Raw genomic sequence first — 21,476 nt, forward strand, 5'->3', positions numbered from 1 at the left:
TACCAGCCATATGAGGTGTTTCCAAAATCAAGGCAAATACCTAAATACATTTTTTTCTTACTTTGCACTGGCTATGTATATTTTGTAATAGAATAAACTGTGAAAAATTGAATTTTTCCTATTTTTAGAATTTTTTTTCATATTAAATAATGGTTTATGTATAAAATATTTTTTTTCAAATGAAGATCCTACTTGTCTTCTAAAAACTCAATATAAAATTTGGGGATGGACTGAATGAGTTGGCAGGAAATCATAGTTGAAAAAAGATGGAAATGTATCTGATATTTTTTTGGAAAGCATTGTAAAAAAAACCCCCAAAAAAACCTGGTCATTAACGGGTTAATCATAGCCTTAAATAAATGTTACCAATTTAATTATGTATTATGCTGGGCTAATTTGGAAATGTTTTAACAGCAGAATAAGCCTAGTTTGGTCCAGTTTAACACATGTCTAAATCAGCATATTGAAATATCCAGCTCTATTCAGTGGTTTAAATTAATCTATCTCAGCTCATTGAATACCATAGACGGAAATACAACCTATTTAGTCAAAAAAACCAATAACTGATTTCTCTCACATAATTGGATAGAACCCACTATCTCAGTTTATTTTAGTTAATAAATATCACTTTAAGCCTCATTATAACATTTAAACCATTTATCTAATTTACTAGGGCGATGTTTACTTTATTCGAAGTTGCTTCCTATTGCCTGTAAGTATGAGATGGTTTACTTTAGTTAGTGGTGAGAAATGCAGAATTTGCTTTTGCAGCTCAGTTATACTGGCCTTTTTAATACCTTTTTAATACCAGGGAGGTGATAGTCATAGATTCCATGAAGGAAAAAGAAAGAGCAAAAGAAAATTGTGACATATTATTGTCTATTGCAGCTGCTTGTTACCAACTGGCAAATTTATGTTTTATAGAAGAAGAGTGGATGGCATACTTGTGTGAGGACTCAATTCAACAAAATAACAGTTTTATCAACTTGATAAAGACCTCATTGTGAGGTTGAAACGTTGTTGCTGTCTTCCTTTAATAAATCTGCCTGAGCTGGAACCCTTGAGTGCCTGGAGCCTTTATTTATTTTGATCTACTGGGGAGCTGGCCCTTCCTGGCACAGTTAAGCACCAGAGTTCCTTTGGTGCGTGTGCAGATTCCTCATTCTGGTGACCAACATATTACAAGTGTCACCAGTGTTCAAAATGACAAGGATCGATATGATATTTCAGAGGGTTTTTTCTGAAAAACAGGTATAATCCAACGTAATCTGCGTTTTAGATCACATGTGTGTCCTAAGGGAGTATGTGTGCCAAAGGTCTAAATGTTATTTCTTAAGCTTTTATTTCAAAATCAATTATTCTTTTCCCTTCCATTATAGTCTATGGGCATTCCTCCCCATTATAGTCTATGGGCATTCCATTTTGTCATTCGTTTTAGTATGTCCCACAGGATCCTCCTCGGGTGCCAAATAATGTACGTATGCCCCTTGCAAAAAAAATTTTTAAGTGATCATGTAGCTATTATGTGCCTTAAAGGTAGCATAATTGCGTTATTGCTCGTTAACTAGGATGTGCTGTATTTTTTTCTCCTTCTTTGCCATATTATTTTATGCAGTTAACTTTTTTATGATTTCTTTTTTATTTTTCAGTTTAGCTGACATTGGTGTTTACAGAAGAGTTGTGGTTTTAACTCTCTCACGTCACTATTGATTATAAAGAGCCAACATTGGCAGGTTTTCAAGCAAAAGTGGCTGATGTGGCCCGGTATAATGCATAATTCAGTGATAGAAATAGAACTGCCTTGTAGGTAAATTTATTATGGGTAAATATATTAAACTATACATTGTGATATATTAATATATGTAGGGCTGCAACAACTAATCGATAAAATCGATAATAATCGATAATGCAAATCGTTGCCAACAAATTTCATTATCAATTTTTATCGATTATAAAATGAGGGTTTTTTCAGAGCAAACACTCTGAAAAATACCCCTCATTATATAATCCGTTTCAGTGACAGCAGCAGTTCCTACTTACCAGTCCCTCCCTGTAATCACTGTGACAACTGGCCCCTCCCCTTCCTTCTCCCAGAGCCACATGGCTGTGACACTCATCTAACTGTAAGTATAAAATTAATATTTGGGCTGCTGAAAGTTAGGGGAGGTGGGGGTTAATCTAGGGGCAGCTGTGGTTAATTTAGGGGCAGCTGTGGTTAATGGGGTGTTTGGGGTTAATTTAGGGGCAGCTATGGTTAATTGGTTGTTTAGGGTTAATTTAGGGGCAGTTGTGGTTAATGGGATGTTTGGGGTTAATTTGGGGCAGTTGTGGTTAATGGTGTGTTTATGGTTAATTTGGGGCAGTTGTGGTTAATGGTGCGTTTAGGGTTCATTTAGGGGCAGATGGGGTCTTTAGGGTTAATTTAGGGGATGCTGTGGTTGATGGGGTCTTTAGGGTTAATTTAGGGGATTATGTGGTTAATGGGGTCTTTAGGGTTAATTTAGGGGCAGTTATGGTTAATGGGGTGTTTAGGGTTAATTTAGGGTAGTTGTGGTTGATGGGGTATGTAGGGGTAGTTATGGTTAATGGGGTGTTTAGGGTTAATTTAATGATGAGGACTGAGGGTTAATTTAATTAATTTAATAAAGTTAACTTAAGGTGCAGTTAGAGGTAAAGGGGGCAAACTAAGGGGAATCTAAATCCTGGGGGCAGTGAAGATTAACCCAGTACTTATTTATAAAAGTATGGTGTCAGTGTGATGCGAACGGGTCTGTGACTCTATGAGGGGACTATGAGATATCTGGGGGGTATAAGGTATATCTGGGTGTATAAGGCATGTGGGGTATATAAGGCATATGTGGGGAGGGCAGTGTGGCATATCTGGGGAGGATGGAGTCTTGTATCAGGGTGTATAAGGCATATCTGGGGCCATAGTGGCATATGTGGGGGTAGGGTGGAGTGGCATATGTGGAGAGGGCAGCGTGGCATGTCTGGGAGGCAGTGTGGCATGTCTGGGGAGGATGGAGTGGTGTATCAGGGGGTATAAGGCATATCAGGGGCCACAGTGGCATATGTGGGGGTAGAGTCGAGTGGCATTGGGGGGGGCTGGTTGGGAAATAAAGAAATGCATTTTATCAAAGTTTTTTTTATTCTGCTGTTTGTATTTAACATTTGTTTAATAAATTATTTAAACTAAATGAAAAATTTACATTCATTTTTTTTTATCCGATTAATCGAAAATAATCGTTAGTTGCAGCCCTAATTATATGTTAGACACTAGACCAAAAACAATTTGCACAAATTTGTCATTACGTTTGTGGTCCGTTCGTTGTAACTCAGCCTTATTCATTTTCTCATACTCTCTCACATTTTTAATTCATGTTCTCTTACACTCTCATTCACTATCTCACATTGTCTCTGATTACATCCCTACCTTCTCCACCGATCGCTTACGTGCCCCTGTCTCTTTGCCGCACAGCACCACATCTTCTCTTGCATGAGGAGCATGAGAGAATGTGAGTGGGAAAGTGTGAGTGAAAGAGCAGGATAGAAAGTGAGTGAAAACCAACAAATTTCAAATGAAAATTCAGAGCTCTTTGCTTCTTTTTCATTTGTTTAGATGGGGGTCCCTACTTATGTTTGGAGATTCTAACAAATTGCTGAAACTGCAAAAAATTTTGTTAATCTCGAAATTCAGATAAAAATCTGAATGCACACTGAATGTCTCCTGTTAGTCCCAATAGTGCTTAATAAAACCAAGAGTAAGCTTGGTGATCAGAGTTAGGCTGATGTCAGAATGTTCACTCGCGCTTATGTTGTTCTCCTATTTTTGGGTTTTTCAAATGGCACAAGCTTCTGTATGGCAAATTGTATTTGGTAGTGTTTACTGGATCAAAGTATCTGCTTAGTGGTTTTTGGCTGATATAATGGGCTTCTCACCTTGGCTGAAAGTTGCCAGCTATACCTGTGTTTTGTGAAACGGATAATCTTGTTACTCGTGGAAGGAAGCATCTGCAGTGTCAGACTTGCCACACAGACAGAGTTCAGAGATCCACAGCAAACACACAAAGACCTGCAAATCTGCAGGACTGGAAGTGACCTTCTGGAGGCAGGGGCATAACTAGAAACCACAGGGCCCAGTGCAAAAATTGTCAACAAGCAACATGTTCCACAGTGCCACCTTGTCCCCAAGAAGCTTGTTCTGTGCCATATTTGTCCCCAAATAGGTTATCAGTGGCGTCTTTGTCCCCAGACAGCTTGTTCTGTGCTATCTCTGTCCCCAAACACCTTGTCTGTGCCATCTTTTTCCCCCTGTTTGTCTTTTTCATCTTTAACACCAAAAAGCTTGTCTTGTACCATATTTCCCCCGAACAGCTTATCAGTGTTATCCTTGCCCCCAAACAGCTTTTGTGTTCCATCTTTGTACCAAACAGCATCTCTACAGTCTCCGCACCTATTGCCTTTAAAGAGACATGCTTGATCACAGTTGCCACCGGTTATGCCCCTGGCTGGAGGCTGGAGTGGCACTTGGGGTGGAATCCCCCCCCTCTCCCCGTACTCCTTGGCTTCCTCTCCTCCCTTGTGTTGCTTGTGAGCCTCCCCTTTGGCTTGTTTAAGTTACTTTGTTGCAGATTGCCATCTGCTCCAATATGTATGAAAATGTACTTTGTTTTAACCGTGTAGGTTGTGGAATTTTTGTATATTGGTCACTGGACTCTAACTGAAACTCTCCTAGGTTTCAACACTTACATTAATGTTTTGCATTATGTAATTACATGTAACTAATTTTATTAACATGTTGCCCCACTCTGGTCCATCGTGCAGCTTTTGAAAATTGGTTGATCTGTGTTCCAGTAATGTGTACTTGTACGGTTCCTTCTAGACCAGGGGTGGGCAATTAATTTTCCCATGGGGCCACATGAGAAATTGGAATGGTTTTAGAGGGCCAGACCTCTACAAACTACAAACTCCGAAGCCTTGTCCATTTTGTTAACTTATGTGCTGTTTAATAAAGTTATTCAAGCCTACGTCATTGGTAGAGGTGCTTGAATAAGTAAGGCCTGAATAACTATTAGCACAGCACAGAAGTGAACAAAATGAACAAGGCTTCGGAGTGCATACCGTATTTTTCGCTCTATAAGACGCACCTGCTGATAAGACGCACCTAGATTTTAGAGGAGAAAAAAAAGGAAAAAATATTTTGAGCTAAAAAATGGGCTAAAATATTTATTACAATAACTGAATAAGCTATGAACACAGTAAGACACACGCAGTAAGACACACACAGACACAGTAAGACACACACAGACACAGTAAGACACACACAGACACAGTGAGACACACACAGACACAGTAAGACACACACAGACACAGTAAGACACACACAGACACAGTAAGACACACACAGACACAGTGAGACACACACAGACACAGTAAGATACACACAGACACAGTGAGACACACACAGACACAGTAAGACACACACAGACACAGTAAGACACACACAGACACAGTAAGACACAGTGAGACACACACAGACACAGTAAGACACACACAGACACAGTAAGACACACACAGACACAGTGAGACACACACAGACACAGTAAGATACACACACACACAGTAAGACACACACACACAAACACAGTAAGACACACACACACAGTAAGACCTCCCTCCCTAACCCCCCTTCTCAGTATCTCCCCTCTAACTCCCTAACCCCCCCTTCTCAGTATCTCCCCTCTAACTCCCTAACCCCCCCTTCTCAGGATCTCCCCCCCCGCCCCGGTCACTTACCTTAAACTCCTGTGTTGGAAGCGTGAGGCGTTTGTCTCGGGTGCCGGCGCTTCACTGCTGATCGCCGGCGTCTGACGTCATATGCCGGCGCCCAGCGTAAAGCGCCGGCACCCGAGACAAACGCTTCCAACACAGGAGTTTAAGGTAAGTGACCGGGGCGGGGGGGACACCGGACTCATTGGTGAGTCACCAGGACACTCTTTGCGGGCCGGTCCGAGCTATTCAGCGGGCCGGATGTGGCCCGCGGGCCGTGCTTTGCCCAGGTCTGTTCTAGACAGAGAAATACACCACATTGATATGTATGGAGAAAAAGTGTTCTATGTGAACCACTATGAAGGACTCAAGGAGATTTGCTCAGTGCACATTTTACTAGAAGGTCTAATCAAAATGGCATGAGCATGCCTTTATTTGTGGTGCACTTTGCCTTGGAATCTCTTAGTTATATAATGAACAATTTATAATAAGTTTTCCCAGGTAATCAACATTGCTTGTGATGTGCAATTATTATACTAAGTCAGAGTTCTCATAAACTTCAAATTACCAGTCGTGACAGTAACCAGTAGCTGAAAATTCTATACGTTTAACCTTACGTAATGTACTAAGGAGGAAAGGTAATATGTACCTTGGGATAGATTCAATTTAATTGTAAAACATTATTTTTCGATTATCTATGATTAGTTGCATAAGGTAAATTGAGATACAGTACATCCTACTCTTAAAATACACTTAGCTGATCTAATTTGCAGTACACTTTCAGCCATTAAGATGTGACCTCACTTATATTACATTTAAACATAGAAAAGAAATTATAGCAGTAGCCTGCAAATGAAACCGTTGCTCCTGATAAAAGCATGAGATGTAAAAACTGAGGACGCATAAGTGTTAACAAAGTGTATAATTTATGGAGTCACATGGATTAATTCTTCTAAATCAGATAAATTTGCTCAATTCTTTTAACACATTCAGCCATATTATCTTCCTGTGCTATTGATGGTGATGAAAGATTTGCTTATGTGAGAGAGGTTCCAGTTGTTCTCTTCTCCTGATTATTTTTTAAATCTCTCAAATACTGCTCATTTCACAAATTTATAAACATACTACAAACTGCTGATTAAAATTTTAATAACAGCTGGATATAACAGAAACAGTTAGTTTCACTTACCCGCAACTTCTTTTCCCTGCTGATTCTGGTGACAAATTGATAGGCACCTGAAATAGGGCAGAAATCTGAAAGAAAATAAAAATCTTTAGTGATTAACAAAGACTCAGGTAGAAATAGTTACCAAAAAATGAGCAAGTAATCAGGGATCAGCAGTGAAAATTAGAACTGTTTCCCTGCAATAAGAGTAAACTCAAAAGGGGAAGGATAAAAGCGCTAAAAGCAATTAAAAAATAAATAAATAATAAAAAAGTCCTTTTTAAAAAAAATGTATTGTAGATGTAGCAGCAGAACCACTTGCAAAGGTTTCCTCTTCTTGGCTAGGACAGGTAAAGTAGTTCACAAGGGGGTTAGTGGCTGCACTCTCACGGATGTGAATATATGAAAGGAAGAGAAACACAATAGTGCAATATGTCTCTTAAAGCTTATTTTTTATAAAATGGTGGGGGCTTCTTCAGTTAGCCCCAAAGTATGCGCTTGGGCGATATAATCCTCGCCTTAAAGATTTCTTTGGCAGCACTATGTAATATGGGTTTCTTCAGTTAGCCCCAAGATGTGCATTTAGGCGGTATAATCCATGCCTTGGAATTTCTTTAGCAGCAGCCTTTTGGACATTCTTGCCTTCTTGGGACATCATCCAATAATGGAGCTTTTTCCACATACAATATCTCAATGCAGTTGGAAGAAGACATGTATTCTCTTGGTGACCAGTAGCCTTGGACATATCTATCTTGATAAACTGCTCTCCATCCTCTCTTGCTTGCATCCCTTTGTGGAAGTTGAAGAATTTTGCTGATTCTGGATGTCAGCACAATGATCTTTACCTCATTGCTTATTCTGCTGATAGCAGATAAGATAACACTACAATCACCTGTCTACCTCATTTCTTAGTTTACTTATGTCTTGTTTGTGTCTCGGAAGAATGTGTACATATGGTATGTTTTCGTATGTTTTCTTTGCTCTAAGTGCCTTGTTGCGAAAGAATCAGAGTCCGCCACGACAAAGGACAAGTTGTCCATTTCTTGACCTTCTGTAAGTAAAGATTGCACATGTCTGGGGGGGGGCTATTTTTTCTTCACCTCTTTAAACCGTGTGTGTCAGCAAATCAAAGTAAATATACCAACAGATGGCTAGACAATATGCTAATAACTGTTTGCGCTTCTTTGCCTATATATTGTTAGAAAATTAAGGAGGGGGAGAGAAGTCTGCGAACTGGACTCTCCCCTGTGCGCACTTGAATAAAGAAGCTCTTGCTTACTCAACTCATTGAACTGGTGTCGTCAGATTTCTTGCCGACATTCACACTTGGGGGCTCGTCCGGGATCCCAACAGTCTCGGAAGCGGTAACCGAAGGAGGTAAACCTTGATCCACCTAATTCTTGGCCATCAAAAAGAGGTAAGGCACCTTTTGAAATGCCTATAGTTTAATTATTGGGTGGATGAGGGTATGGTCGTCCTCAGTATTCCATCCGGGTGACGGGATCCAGAGTTGAGTAAGTAAGACCTAAAAGATCTTGAATTGTTTAAGTGTAACTATTGTTTACTACATGGTCAGGGACCATTGTAAAGTACCTAGTTGTGAGAGACTAGTGTAATTATTGTTTACTACATGGTCAGGGACCATTGTAAAGTACCTAGTTGTGAGAGACTAGTGTAATTATTGTTTACTACATGGTCAGGGACCATTGTAAAGTACCTAGTTGTGAGAGACTAGTGTAATTATTGTTTACTACATGGTCAGGGACCATTGTAAAGTACCTAGTTGTGAGAGACTAGTGTAGCTATTTGAGTACATAATCACGGGCTATTGTAAAGTACCTAGTGGTGAGAACTAGTGTAAATATTTTGAAGTACATAGTCACGGATTATTGTAGCGGAGGAGATGGGGAGTTTGTTGTCAAAAAATGTGCCTAAGGGGACGCCCTTAGAATATATGATAAGGAAACATGGAAAGGAGGCAGGAAAATATATGTCTCATTGGAAGCAAATATCTGAAGAGGATAATGAAAGCCGTTATGTTTGGCCAGCTGGCCGTAGTTTGAATGTAGAAATACTAGATAATTTGAAAGAATGTTTGAATATGTGTGATGTGAAAAGGAATGAGAGAATGATTTTCTTGAAATGGTATCAAGAAGGGTGGGACAACGTTAAAATACAGAAACAGCAGAAGTTACTAGATCCCACCTGTTCTGCCAATTCCCAATATCCTTGCCGCCCGGCAGGTAACTTTAAGAATCAAAAGGGTGCTCAAACACCTCAACCTGTTGAGACTTCTAAGAAAGCACAGGAGGTGTCTGTAACCCCAGGACCACCTAAGGTCCATAATTCGCTATATCCATCCTTAGATCCATCTGATCTATGGACTCAAGAATTATTTGACCCACCCCCATATAATGGACCTCAACCAGCAGACCCTAATATTCCTGGTTCTAATCAACACCCTGCAGGTCCAGAAGCAGAGTTGCCACTTTCTTTGGAGCTTGTCCCATTTGTACCACCAGCTACTATTTCACCCCTAGACCAAGAAAGGCAATCTGATCCTCCTAAAATATCAAGGTCCAATATTCAGCCCACAGGACCATCATGTAGAACCAGATCCAGAAAGCCCAATTTAGATCCTCATTCAGATTCTGATGCTGAGAAAAAAACATTTGTGCATGCTATGCCCATGAGAGAGACTGGGGGGGCTAGAGATGAGAGAGGTGTACCTCTATCGGTCCATCATCCATGGACACCAGGGGAATTATTGCTGTTGAAAGATCGATTCCCCAGACCTGAAATTGTTGGTCAGTTTTGTAAAGAATTACGTAGTGTGTCTACTGCTTATGATCCAGTGAAAAAGGATTTTATGCAATTGTTTGATTTGGTCATGACTGACGCAGAGAGAAAACAGTTCATTGACGCTTATAATAGAATTCCTGGTGTAACACCTTGGGCAAATGAACCGTTTATTGAGAGATTGAGTACTGAGAGACAACAGACAATAGATCGTATAATACAAGCTTGTGGGACTGCATGGCCACAGCGACCTGACTGGGGAAAGATTAACTCTACAATGCAAGGAAAGAATGAATCAGTAAGTGAATTCGCTGACAGGGTAGCGAAAGTTGTAATAGGACACAGTGGTGTGACAGATCCAGAGGTTAATGCAAGACAGTTGATTGTATCTTGTTTTGTAAAAGGGTTGTTACCAGACTTCCATAAGGGTGTCACTAATAATGTTTTAGGATGGGAAGAGAAGCCGCTTTCTGAAATGATAGCAGCTGCTAAACATTTTGAAAAACAAAAGGAAGTGAATAAGGAACGTCAAGAGAAAGTTAGAGAGAAAGAACAGAGAATGTTGATGGAAAGTCAGAGACAGTTCTATTCACAGAACTCTCCGTCTGATGTAGTGGGAGATAACGGACAATCTTCCTCTAGAAAGGAAACTAGAAAGGATGTAATTTGTTTTAATTGTAACCAGCCAGGGCATTTGGCTAGAAATTGTAGATCTGCTAGACGAACTGGTAACAGACGTTATGAAAGATATGTAAATGACAGAAACACTGGTACTAGAAACCGAGAGGGAGACAGATTTAACTCACACCAAGATGCAGGTCCTGAACTGTACCGACAGGATAGCTTTTGACAATTTGCCGATGCTGGCTCTATTGAACCTAATACTGACAATGCTGAATTGATTTACCCTACCTTTTTTACTGATCCCCAAGGTCCTTTTATCCATGCAAAAGTGGAGGTACAAACTGTAAAATTTCTAGTGGATACTGGGGCTAGCTGTTCATCGCTGGCGAGTAAATATATGCATAAATTTCCCTTAATTTCTAAAAAATTGGTGATGATTAAAGGAGTAGGGAATACCACTATTCCCCACCCCGTAACAAAACCTTTGTGCTTCCAAATTCCAGGTATCACTGTCCAAGCTAAATTTCTCCTCAGCCCTACCTGCCCTATAAGTTTATTGGGTATGGATTTACTGAAGACACTGGGATGTACTATAATCTGTAATCCAGATGGTGATGTTATTCTTGAGGTCCCCGAAGGAGACAATGTTTCCTTAGGACAAAACATTTCTACCTATGTGAAGAGTACAGGTAACTCCAGGTTTTTGGGCTACAGTGATGAGGTGCCAGATGGACTATGGGCAGTCCCAGGTGCATCTGTGGGACTTATTTGGAATGAGCCACCAGTAAAGGTTAAACTAAAACAAGGAGTTAATTTGGCCCGCATATCACAGTATCCATTGAGTCGAAATGCAGTGGAAGGAATAAAGCCAGTATTAGAGGACCTATTACAACAGGGTATCATTGTTCCCACTGTCAGCTCCTGTAACACGCCTATTCTACCAGTGGTCAAGCCTGGTACTAATCCTCCCAAATACAGGTTTGTACAGGATTTAAGAGCTATCAATGCTATAGTGGACCCAATATTCCCTGTGGTGCCTAATCCAGCAACTATATTGTCTTCTATCCCTTCCAATTCTTGCTGGTTTACTGTGATTGATTTAAATTCGGCATTTTTTAGTGTTCCGCTTGACCCTCAGAGCCAGTATCTGTTTGCTTTCACATATGGTGGACAACAATACACCTGGACTCGTATTCCCCAGGGGTACACTGAAAGTCCAGCACTGTTTTCCAAGGCCCTCAGACAAAGTTTGTCAGATGTATTTCTAAAATGTGGATCTGCATTAATACAGTATGTTGATGATTTGCTGATTGCTTCCCCAGATGAAGTAAGCTGCAGAGAGGACTCTCTACAGTTGATGCAAGCTTTGGCTGCAAGAGGTCACAAAGTAAATAAAGAAAAAGTTCAGTGGTGCAGTCAGTCTGTAAAATACCTAGGACAGATTTTATCACCAGGTGAGAGAAAGATTCTTCCTGAGCGAATAGATCCCATCCTTAAGTTCCCTGTACCTCGTACCAAGAAGCAGGTACGTGCCTTCCTGGGCATGGTGGGATACTGTAGACAGTGGATACCTAATTTTTCCAAGATTAGTGCACCCCTTGTTCAATTAACTCGTAAGGAAGTGTCTGAACCCGTCCCATGGTCGGATGAAACAGAAAGCTCATTTGTTCAGTTAAAAGAGGCTTTGTGTAGTGCCCCTGCTCTTGGGCTCCCTAACTATGATATGCCATTTACTTTGTTTTCTCATGAAACACAGGGTAATGCCTCTGGAATACTAACCCAGAGCCACGGAGAGGGACAGAGACCCCTTGCCTACTATAGCACTCCACTTGATTCTGTGGCAGCTGGATTAACCCCTTGTTTGCGGGCTGTGGCAGCGGCTGCTGCCTTACTGGAATCAGCACAGGCCATAGTTCAGGGACAGGAACTGAAAGTGATGGTTCCTCATGCAGTGAGTGCATTGTTAACCCGTCGATCGACACAATTTACTAATAGTAGGCTGACTAAATACGAGATTGTTTTGCAGGGTACACCCAATGCCACCGTCCACCGGTGCACAGTGTTAAACCCTGCCACTCTTTTGCCAGATCCAGAGGAGGGACCTCCTCATGATTGTGTGATCTTGACAGAACAATTACAAACTACTCGCGACCGATTGTATGAGCGACCTTTGACTGACCCTGATATTGAATACTTTGTAGATGGTTCCTCATTTATGGATATTGACGGCAGGCGTTGTACTGGGTATGCTGTAGTTACATCAGAAGGAAAAGTGGAAGCTAATGCTCTCACACCTCACTGTTCAGCACAGGTGGCTGAATTAGTTGCTTTAACTAGAGCATGTATTTTGGCTGCTGGTCATTCTGTTAATATCTACACTGACTCACGATATGCTTTTGGTGTTGTTCATGATTTTGGAGCAATCTGGAAATACAGAGGTTATTTAACCTCTTCAGGGTCTCCTATTCTAAACCACAAGTATGTACAGACTCTATTGAATGCATTGTTGCTACCAACTGAAATAGCAGTGGTTAAGGTTTCAGCACACACTAAAGGAAATGACAAGGAATCAGAAGGAAACAGGTTAGCAGACAAAGTAGCTAAAGAAGCTGCACTGCGACCTATAGAGGAAATGGGATCATATCCTCTGAGACAGACCGACAACCTAATAGATATTCCATTGGCACTAGAAAAATTCTATGATCAAATAACCAAGGAAATTGTTGATGATTGGATAAAAAAGGGAGCCAAACAAGTAGGCAAAATCTGGGAAGGCCCAAATGGGAACTTTGCCCTACCACCTGATCTATTACCTTATATGTTAAGGATCACTCATGGAGTTTCACATAACTCTACCCAAGCAATGGTGGACCACTTAAGAAAAGATTGGTGGTACCCAAGATTACGTGAGATAGTCCAAGATTTTTGTAAACAATGTGTAATTTGTCAGCAATATAATGTGGGGAAAAGGGTGACGACTGATGGGACTGGAAAGACTCCCTGTCCTCGAGGACCCTTCAAAAATTTGCAAATTGATTTCATTGAAATGCCTAGATCTTTACATTATCAATATGTACTAGTGGTGGTGTGTACATATTCCCGCTGGATAGAAGCCTATCCTTGCCAACATGCGGACGCTCTAACAGTTGCTAAAAAGTTGCTACAAGAGTTCATTCCTAGGTATTGAATTCCTCAGCATAAATACTCTGATCAAGGAACTAATTTTACTGCTGAAATACTGCAGGACATAGCAAATAGACTAGGAATTGTGTATTATTTACATTGTCCCTACCATCCACAAAGCGCAGGAAAAGTAGAACGCGCTAACGGCACCTTAAAGAATAAGATTAGCAAGATATGTGCCAAGACAGGTTTAAAATGGCCAGATGCATTACCTATAGCCTTAATGTCAATAAGAAATGCCCGACACTCAGCTATTAAATGTTCTCCTCATGAACTCATAATGGGTCGACCCATGATAGCTGCTAATACTCTAGAGTTACTAAGACATGATCATGCTCTAACTGATGACACAATAGAAGTGTATTGTAAAAAACTAATAAAATCTCTTGAGCAATTTAAATCCCAGGTTGCTGCTGTGCGCACGAACACCGAGGACAAAAAACCAATTCATCACATCCAACCAGGTGATTACGTGCTGGTAAAGCATTTCCAACGGAAAAAGACTCTTCAGCCCAGGTGGAAAGGTCCATACCAAGTACTACTGATCACTAAAACAGCTGTAAAGGTATCTGAAATTACACCGTGGATTCATTGCACTCATCTTAAATTGGTGCCAAAACCCAATCCACGCTCCTAAATTAACCATTCCATCGGGCACAATAATCCCAGCTGGTTAACCAACATAAGACGAGATTGGCAAGAGCCCCTCGTGAAGATACGAAGAATGAGGTCATCAGGAGGTGCAAAAATGTTTGAATATATTATGGTTACCTGTTTTATACTAAGTGTATTTGTTATTTGTTTCTTTTTTCTTTGCAGTCCTTTTCAGGTGTTCAGATCAGAACCTACTAAAAATATGGCAGAGAATAAGATACATTCACGAATTAAACGTGATCTGCACGCTTCTCCTTGGGAAAAAGATAATACCTTTGTAGAAATGTTGAGAAAGGTGTATAATGCTTCTAATGTTTCGGAGCCTTGTTGGGTTTGTGGATATATTCCGCATACTCAGCAGAGCCCTTGGATAGGAATACCTTTTACAGGAGATGATTTTGGAATAAATTTTAATAGGAGCTACACTATCCGCACAAGTAGAACTAGTGCCCCTATTAGTTCTGAGAGAATACCATTAATGGATGTAGGACCAGCGGGTGGGACCCTATGGATGAGGCGGAATGAGTCTAGAGGTGCTCCCCGTAAAGAAGTAGGTTGCCTATCCAGATTGTTAAAAATGACAGGATATAACATCTGGGAATCAGTAGAGTACGGAAATACCAGTGATTGGGTCGCCGCACAATTTCTTGCAGTTTATGCCTATACTGCTAATCTGATGGTATCTAATGAGAAAACTCACATCTCATTACAAACATTTGGAAACAATCTGCAAGTAGGGATTTATTGGTTGTGTGGAAAATGGGCCTATAGAGTATTGCCATTAGGTTGGGTAGGATGTTGTTTATTAGGAAGAATAGTACCCGCAGTTACAATGCATAATACTTTACCGGCAGGTAGAGTTAGAAATTATCGGGATGTTTCCTCTGTATCCAAGACGCACATTAAGTCAGGACTTTGGGAAGAACAATTTTGGGGATCCTTATTCCCTATGGTGGGTGTGGGTCTATTATATGATAAAGTTAATGCTTTAGCTGATGTACTTGATGATATGCTTAATCATACTACTGCTGCGATAAGGAAACTAAATGATGAACAAAGACAAATAAGAATGCTTGCCTTGCAGAATAGAATGGCATTAGATTATATATTAGCTTCAAAGGGAGGGGTTTGTGCGCTTCTAAAAGATAAATGTTGTGTTTACATTGCAGACAATAGTGTATCCATAGAAGATGATATGGAAAAGGTGAGCGAACTTCAGGAAAGACTTAGATCTAGGGAGACTACTTGGGATCCTTTTGGTCTGGGCGGACTATTTGGTTCACTTGGAGCAAAGCTGATGTCTGGTATGTTTTTGTTGCTTGTGGCTTTTGTATGTATCTATGTAATTGTTGTTTGTTGCAAAACACTAATACAAAAATGTCTCGGACCAACAAGAGCAATGCCACAGATACAGGAGGAGAAATATGATGATGACTTCCCACTTGATGAGTTTCCCCTAGAGACTTTGTACAGTGACATGTTTGAAGATCAATATGAGAAGGAGCAAGGTTCATGGAATTGGCCAATTTATAACTCCACTGGACTCTGAAGAAATTGATTCTTACAGTGAGTCCGTAAGAATAAAAAGGGGGGACTGTGGAAGTTGAAGAATTTTGCTGATTCTGGATGTCAGCACAATGATCTTTACCTCATTGCTTATTCTGCTGATAGCAGATAAGATAACACTACAATCACCTGTCTACCTCATTTCTTAGTTTACTTATGTCTTGTTTGTGTCTCGGAAGAATGTGTACATATGGTATGTTTTCGTATGTTTTCTTTGCTCTAAGTGCCTTGTTGCGAAAGAATCAGAGTCCGCCACGACAAAGGACAAGTTGTCCCTTTCTTGACCTTCTGTAAGTAAAGATTGCACATGTCTGGGGGGGGGGCTATTTTTTCTTCACCTCTTTAAACCGTGTGTGTCAGCAAATCAAAGTAAATATACCAACAGATGGCTAGACAATATGCTAATAACTGTTTGCGCTTCTTTGCCTATATATTGTTAGAAAATTAAGGAGGGGGAGAGAAGTCTGCGAACTGGACTCTCCCCTGTGCGCACTTGAATAAAGAAGCTCTTGCTTACTCAACTCATTGAACTGGTGTCGTCAGATTTCTTGCCGACATTCACACCTTGTTAAGATTTTCTTGGTTAAGGGAGACTAACATTTGTCTGCTGAGAGTAGATCCCGATAAAGCCACCAGTGAAGGGACAAACTGACACGGGCAGGTAACATAGTAACATAGTAACATAGTTCATAAGGTTGAAAAAAGACCAAAGTCCATCAAGTTCAACCTATATACATATTGTGTCCCTACTGTGTTGATCCAGAGGAAGGCAAAAAACCCTTATGAAGCAGATGCCAATTGCCCCATACCAGGGGGAAAATTCCTTCCCGACTCCAAATATGGCAATCAGAATAAATCCCTGGATCAACGTTCTGTCCCTATTAATCTAATATCCATAACTTGTAATATTATTGCTTTCAAGAAACACGTCCAGGCTCCTTTTGAACTCTTTTATTGAGTTTACCATCACCACTTCCTCTGGCAGAGAGTTCCATAATCTCACCGCTCTTACTGTAAAGAACACCCGTCTGTGCTGGTGTAGAAACCTTCTTTCCTCCAGCCGTAGAGGATTTCCCCTTGTTATAGATACAGTCCTGGGTATAAATAGGTCCTGGGAGTGATCTCTGTACTGTCCCCTTATATATTTATACATAGTTATTAAATCCCCCCTAAACCGTCTTTTTTCCAAACTAAATAACCCTAATTCTGATAATCTTTCTGGGTACTGTAGTCCTCCCATTCCCCTTATTACTCTGGTTGCCCGTCTTTGAACCCTCTCCAGCTCCACTATATCTTTCTTGTACACTGGTGCCCAGTACTGTACACAGTATTCCATGTGTGGTCTGACTAGTGACTTGTACAGGGATAGAATTATTTCCTTGTCGTGGGCATCTATGCCCCTTTTGATGCACCCCATGATTTTATTTGCCTTAGCAGCAGCTGCCTGACACTGGTCGCTACAGGTAAATTTACTGTTAACTAAAACTCCTAAGTCCTTTTCCATGTCAGTCGTCCCCAGTGTTTTCCCATTTAATACATATTCCCAGCCTGGATTTTTCTTCCCCATGTGCATAACCTTACATTTATCTGTGTTGAACCTCATCTGCCACATCCCAGCCCAAGCCTCCAACCTATGCAGATCCATTTGTAATCGTGCGCTGTCCTCTATTGTGTTAACCACGTTACAGAGCTTAGTATCGTCTGCAAAGATTGATACTTTACTATGCAATCCCTCTACAAGGTCATTAATAAATATATTAAAAAGAATAGGACCCAAAACTGACCCCTGTGGTACCCCACTAGCAACAGTCACCCACTCAGAGTATGTACCATTAATAACCACCCTCTGTTTCCTATCACTGAGCCAGTTACTTACCCACATACACACATTCTCCCTCAGCCCAAGCATTCTCATTTTATGTACGAGCCTTTTATGTGGCACCGTATCAAATGCTTTGGAAAAATCAAGATATACGACATCCAGCGATTCACCCCGATCCAGTCTTGAGCTCACCTCCTCATAAAAGCTGATCAGGTTAGTTTGACAGGACCGATCCCTTGTAAACCCATGCTGATATGGAGTCATACACTTATTTTCATTGAGATACTCCAAAATAGCATCTCTTAGGAAACCCTCAAACAGTTTACACACAACAGAAGTTAAACTAACAGGCCTATAATTCACTTTTTGTCCCCTTTTTGAATGTTGGCACAACATTTGCTATGCGCCAGTCCTGGGGAACAGACCCTGTCACTATAGAGTCCTTGAATATTAGAAATAGGGGTCTGTCTATTACATTACTTAACTCCCTTAGAACGCGGGGGTGAATGCCATCTGGACCTGGTGATTTGTCTATTTTGATTTTTTTTTTAGGCGGCACTGCACTTCTTCCTGCGTTAGACAGGCGACGTACTGGGGCATTTATCTCATCCTGCTGTATATTACCTGGCATTTCATTTTCCTCTGTGAATACAGCAGAGAAGAATCTATTTAATAGATTAGCTTTTTCCTGATCCCCGTCTATAACTTCTCCCTCATTACTTTTTAAGGGGCCAACGCTTTCATTGTTAACCTTTTTACTATTTATATAGTTAAAGAACATTTTGGGGTTTGTTTTACTCTCTTTGGCAATGAGTCTTTCTGTCTCCAATTTTGCTGCTTTTATCTGATTTTTACATATTTTATTTTTTTCCCGATAGCTTTTTAGTGCTTCCTCACTGCCTTCCTGTTTTAGTAGCTTAAATGCCTTTTTTTGCCATTTATTGCCCCCTTTACATTTTTATTTATCCACATTGGTTTTCTCTTGTTCCTGACTCTTTTATTCCCATACGGTATGTACCTTTCACAGTGAGAATTTAAGATATTCTTAAAAATCTCCCATTGAGCGTCTGTACTCTTGTTTTTGAGGACATTTTCCCAATTTACAGTGTTAAGGGCTTCTCTTAGTTGATCAAACTTTGCCCTCCTAAAGTGCATAGTTCTTGTGGCTCCTCTAAGAGTTCCCTTATTGAAGGACAAGTTATAATGCATCATATTGTGATCACTATTTCCTAGATGTCCCCTGACCTGCACATTAGTTACTCTGTCAGGTCTGTTGGTTAATATTAAGTCCAGTAGGGCGCCCCCTCTGGTCGGGTCCTGTACCATTTGGGACAGATAATTATCCTTACTTATAGTCAGAAACCGGTTTCCTTTATGAGATTCACAGGTCTCGGTTTCCCAGTTTATGTCGGGATAGTTAAAGTCCCCCATAATAACCACCTCGTTGTGATTTGCTGCCTTGTTTATTTGCTTTAATAATTGATCTTCTGCTGCTTCCATTATATTTGGTGGCTTATAGCAAACCCCGATCAGTATTTTATTATTTTTCTTTCCATATATTTCTACCCATAATGACTCCACATTATCATTTCCCTCACATATATTCTCCCGCAGTGTGGCCTTTAGGCTGGACTTTACATAAAGGCAAACTCCTCCCCCTTTTCGTTTTTTCCGATCCTTCCTGAATAGACTATACCCCTGTATGTTAACCGCCCAGTCATAGCTATCATCCAACCATGTCTCTGTTATACCCACTATGTCATAATTTTCTTCAGACATTATTAACTCCAGTTCGTCAGTTTTATTGGTCAGACTTCTGGCATTAGTAAGCATACAATTTAGAGGTGTATGGTTTTTTTCCCTATGAAGCCTATTCCTATTAACTATTCTAACCCCTCCCTCTGCTCCACCCCCAGGTACATTTATAAGCCCCAGCTCTCTATCTACACTATCTTCCCCTTCTATATTGTAGTTTCCCCCCCCCCTTTCCCTAGTTTAAACACTCCTCCACCCTTCTGACCATCTTCTCCCCAAGCACAGCTGCACCCTCCCCATTGAGGTGCAGCCCGTCCCTACCGTAGAGCCTGTATCCGACAGAGAAGTCGGCCCAGTTCTCCATGAACCCAAACCCCTCCTTCCTACACCAGCTTCTGAGCCACTTGTTTAGCTCCCTAATCTCCCGCTGCCTCTCTGGTGTGGCACGTGGTACAGGTAATATTTCAGAAAATACTACCTTGGAGGTCCTTGCCTTAAGCTTGCTACCTAAGTCCCTGAAATCATTTTTAAGGACACTCCGCCTCCCTCTCACTTTGTCATTGGTGCCAATGTGCACCATGACTGCTGGGTCTTCTCCAGCCCCTCCCAGTAATCTGTCAACCTGATCCGCGATGTGCCGAACTCGAGCGCCAGGCAGACAACACACTGTTCGGCGATCCCGGTCTTTGTGACAGATCGCCCTGTCTGTCCCCCTAATAATTGAGTCCCCCACTACCAGCACCTGTCTGGCCTGCCCTGCGCTCCTCCTTCCCTCCTTACTGGAGCAGACACCCCTCTGGTGGTCAGAGGCAGTGACTTGCTGCAGTACTGCTAACTCTGAACTAACATCCCCCTCATCTGCCAACCGGGCAAACTTGTTGGGGTGTGCTAGATCAGGACTAGCCTCCCTGGCGCTTTTCCCCCTACCCCGCCTTCTAACTGTAACCCAGCTAGCTGCCTGACTGTCCTGTACCTCCATCCCACTATCCTCCCCCACCTCTACCTGCGAGAGAGCTTGCTCAGTGAGCAGCAGACTCCTCTCCAAGTTGTCAATAGATCTCAGTGTTGCCAGTTGCTCCTCTAGACTCAGGATTTGTGCTTCCAAATGAGCAACCCGCACACATCTCGCACAGCAATATGCACCCTCGAAGCGCTGCTCAAGGATTGCATACATTGAGCAAGATGTACACCTGACCGCATTGTCAAACATGGAGGACATCTTGGCAATGGGGATAGCTCCAATAACTGGCAAAAACAGACAGTAAGGCGCAAAATATATATAAATATATTATATGCAATCACAAGGATTTATACTTTACCCTCCTTTTTGCTTTTTAACTCCTTCTTTGCTTGTAACTCCTCACTTAGAGATGTCACTTAGGAGATTCGCCCCAGCTCAGGATTCGCTTGTGTGTCCAAGCTAAATGCAACTGCAAAAGCCAAGCAGAACTCACAGAGAAGATGGACATCATGGTCTACAGAAGAACAAAACTTTTGTATCTTGACACCACCATACCCCTATGTGGAACCTACACCGTCTTATAAAACTATTTCATGAGAAAATTCAAAATCTAGACTAAGTATTAAAGTGTGTCTGTAAATATAGAGTCTCCAGTGCAGATGCTGACTGTCAGATTGGCCTTGAAGTCTAAGACAAGCTGTGATGAAAGCAAGCAACTTGGTGGATACTCTGGTTAATGTGAGACCAAAAGGAAAAACCTGAAACAGTGGATGATAAACCTCCTACTTCCATTGAATGGCCATCCTGATGGGCATGCAAAAATAATCATCCTTCAAAGCTGTAGATGCCATGAAGTCAAAAGTGCACACTGTCACTAGTGGATTTTACAATCTACATATTGAAACTGATATATACACTGATTAGTCATAACATTATGACTGCCTGCCTTATATTGTGAAGGCCCCCTTTTGCCACCAAAACAGCCCTGACCCTTCGGTGCATGGACTCCATTAGACTTCTGAAGGTGTGTTATGGTATCTGGCACCAGGAGGTTAGCAGATCCTTTAAGTTGCGAGGTGGGGCTTCCTGGTTCCATGTGTTTTCCAGGTAAGGGATGCACACACACCCACCCATCCACTTGATGTAAAAGAAAAATGTGATTCATCAAACCAGGCCAC

At 41.2% G+C, this 21,476-nt stretch overlaps 1 protein-coding gene across 1 annotated transcript; it reads left to right on the plus strand.

The window, feature by feature from the left end:
• The first annotated feature begins 10,919 nt into the window (after positions 1 to 10,919).
• LOC149287891 (uncharacterized) lies at positions 10,920 to 13,544 on the plus strand. Its single transcript, XM_089492262.1, has one exon. The coding sequence runs from the start codon at positions 10,920 to 10,922 to the stop codon at positions 13,542 to 13,544; it is 2,625 nt and encodes an 874-aa protein (XP_089348388.1).
• Positions 13,545 to 21,476: the final 7,932 nt, after the last annotated feature.

This window comes from Sceloporus occidentalis, unplaced genomic scaffold (assembly GCF_023333645.1).
Source record: "Sceloporus occidentalis isolate IW3139 unplaced genomic scaffold, rSceOcc1.0.p SCAF_55, whole genome shotgun sequence".
In the NCBI taxonomy this organism is placed as follows: Eukaryota; Metazoa; Chordata; class Lepidosauria; order Squamata; family Phrynosomatidae; genus Sceloporus; species Sceloporus occidentalis.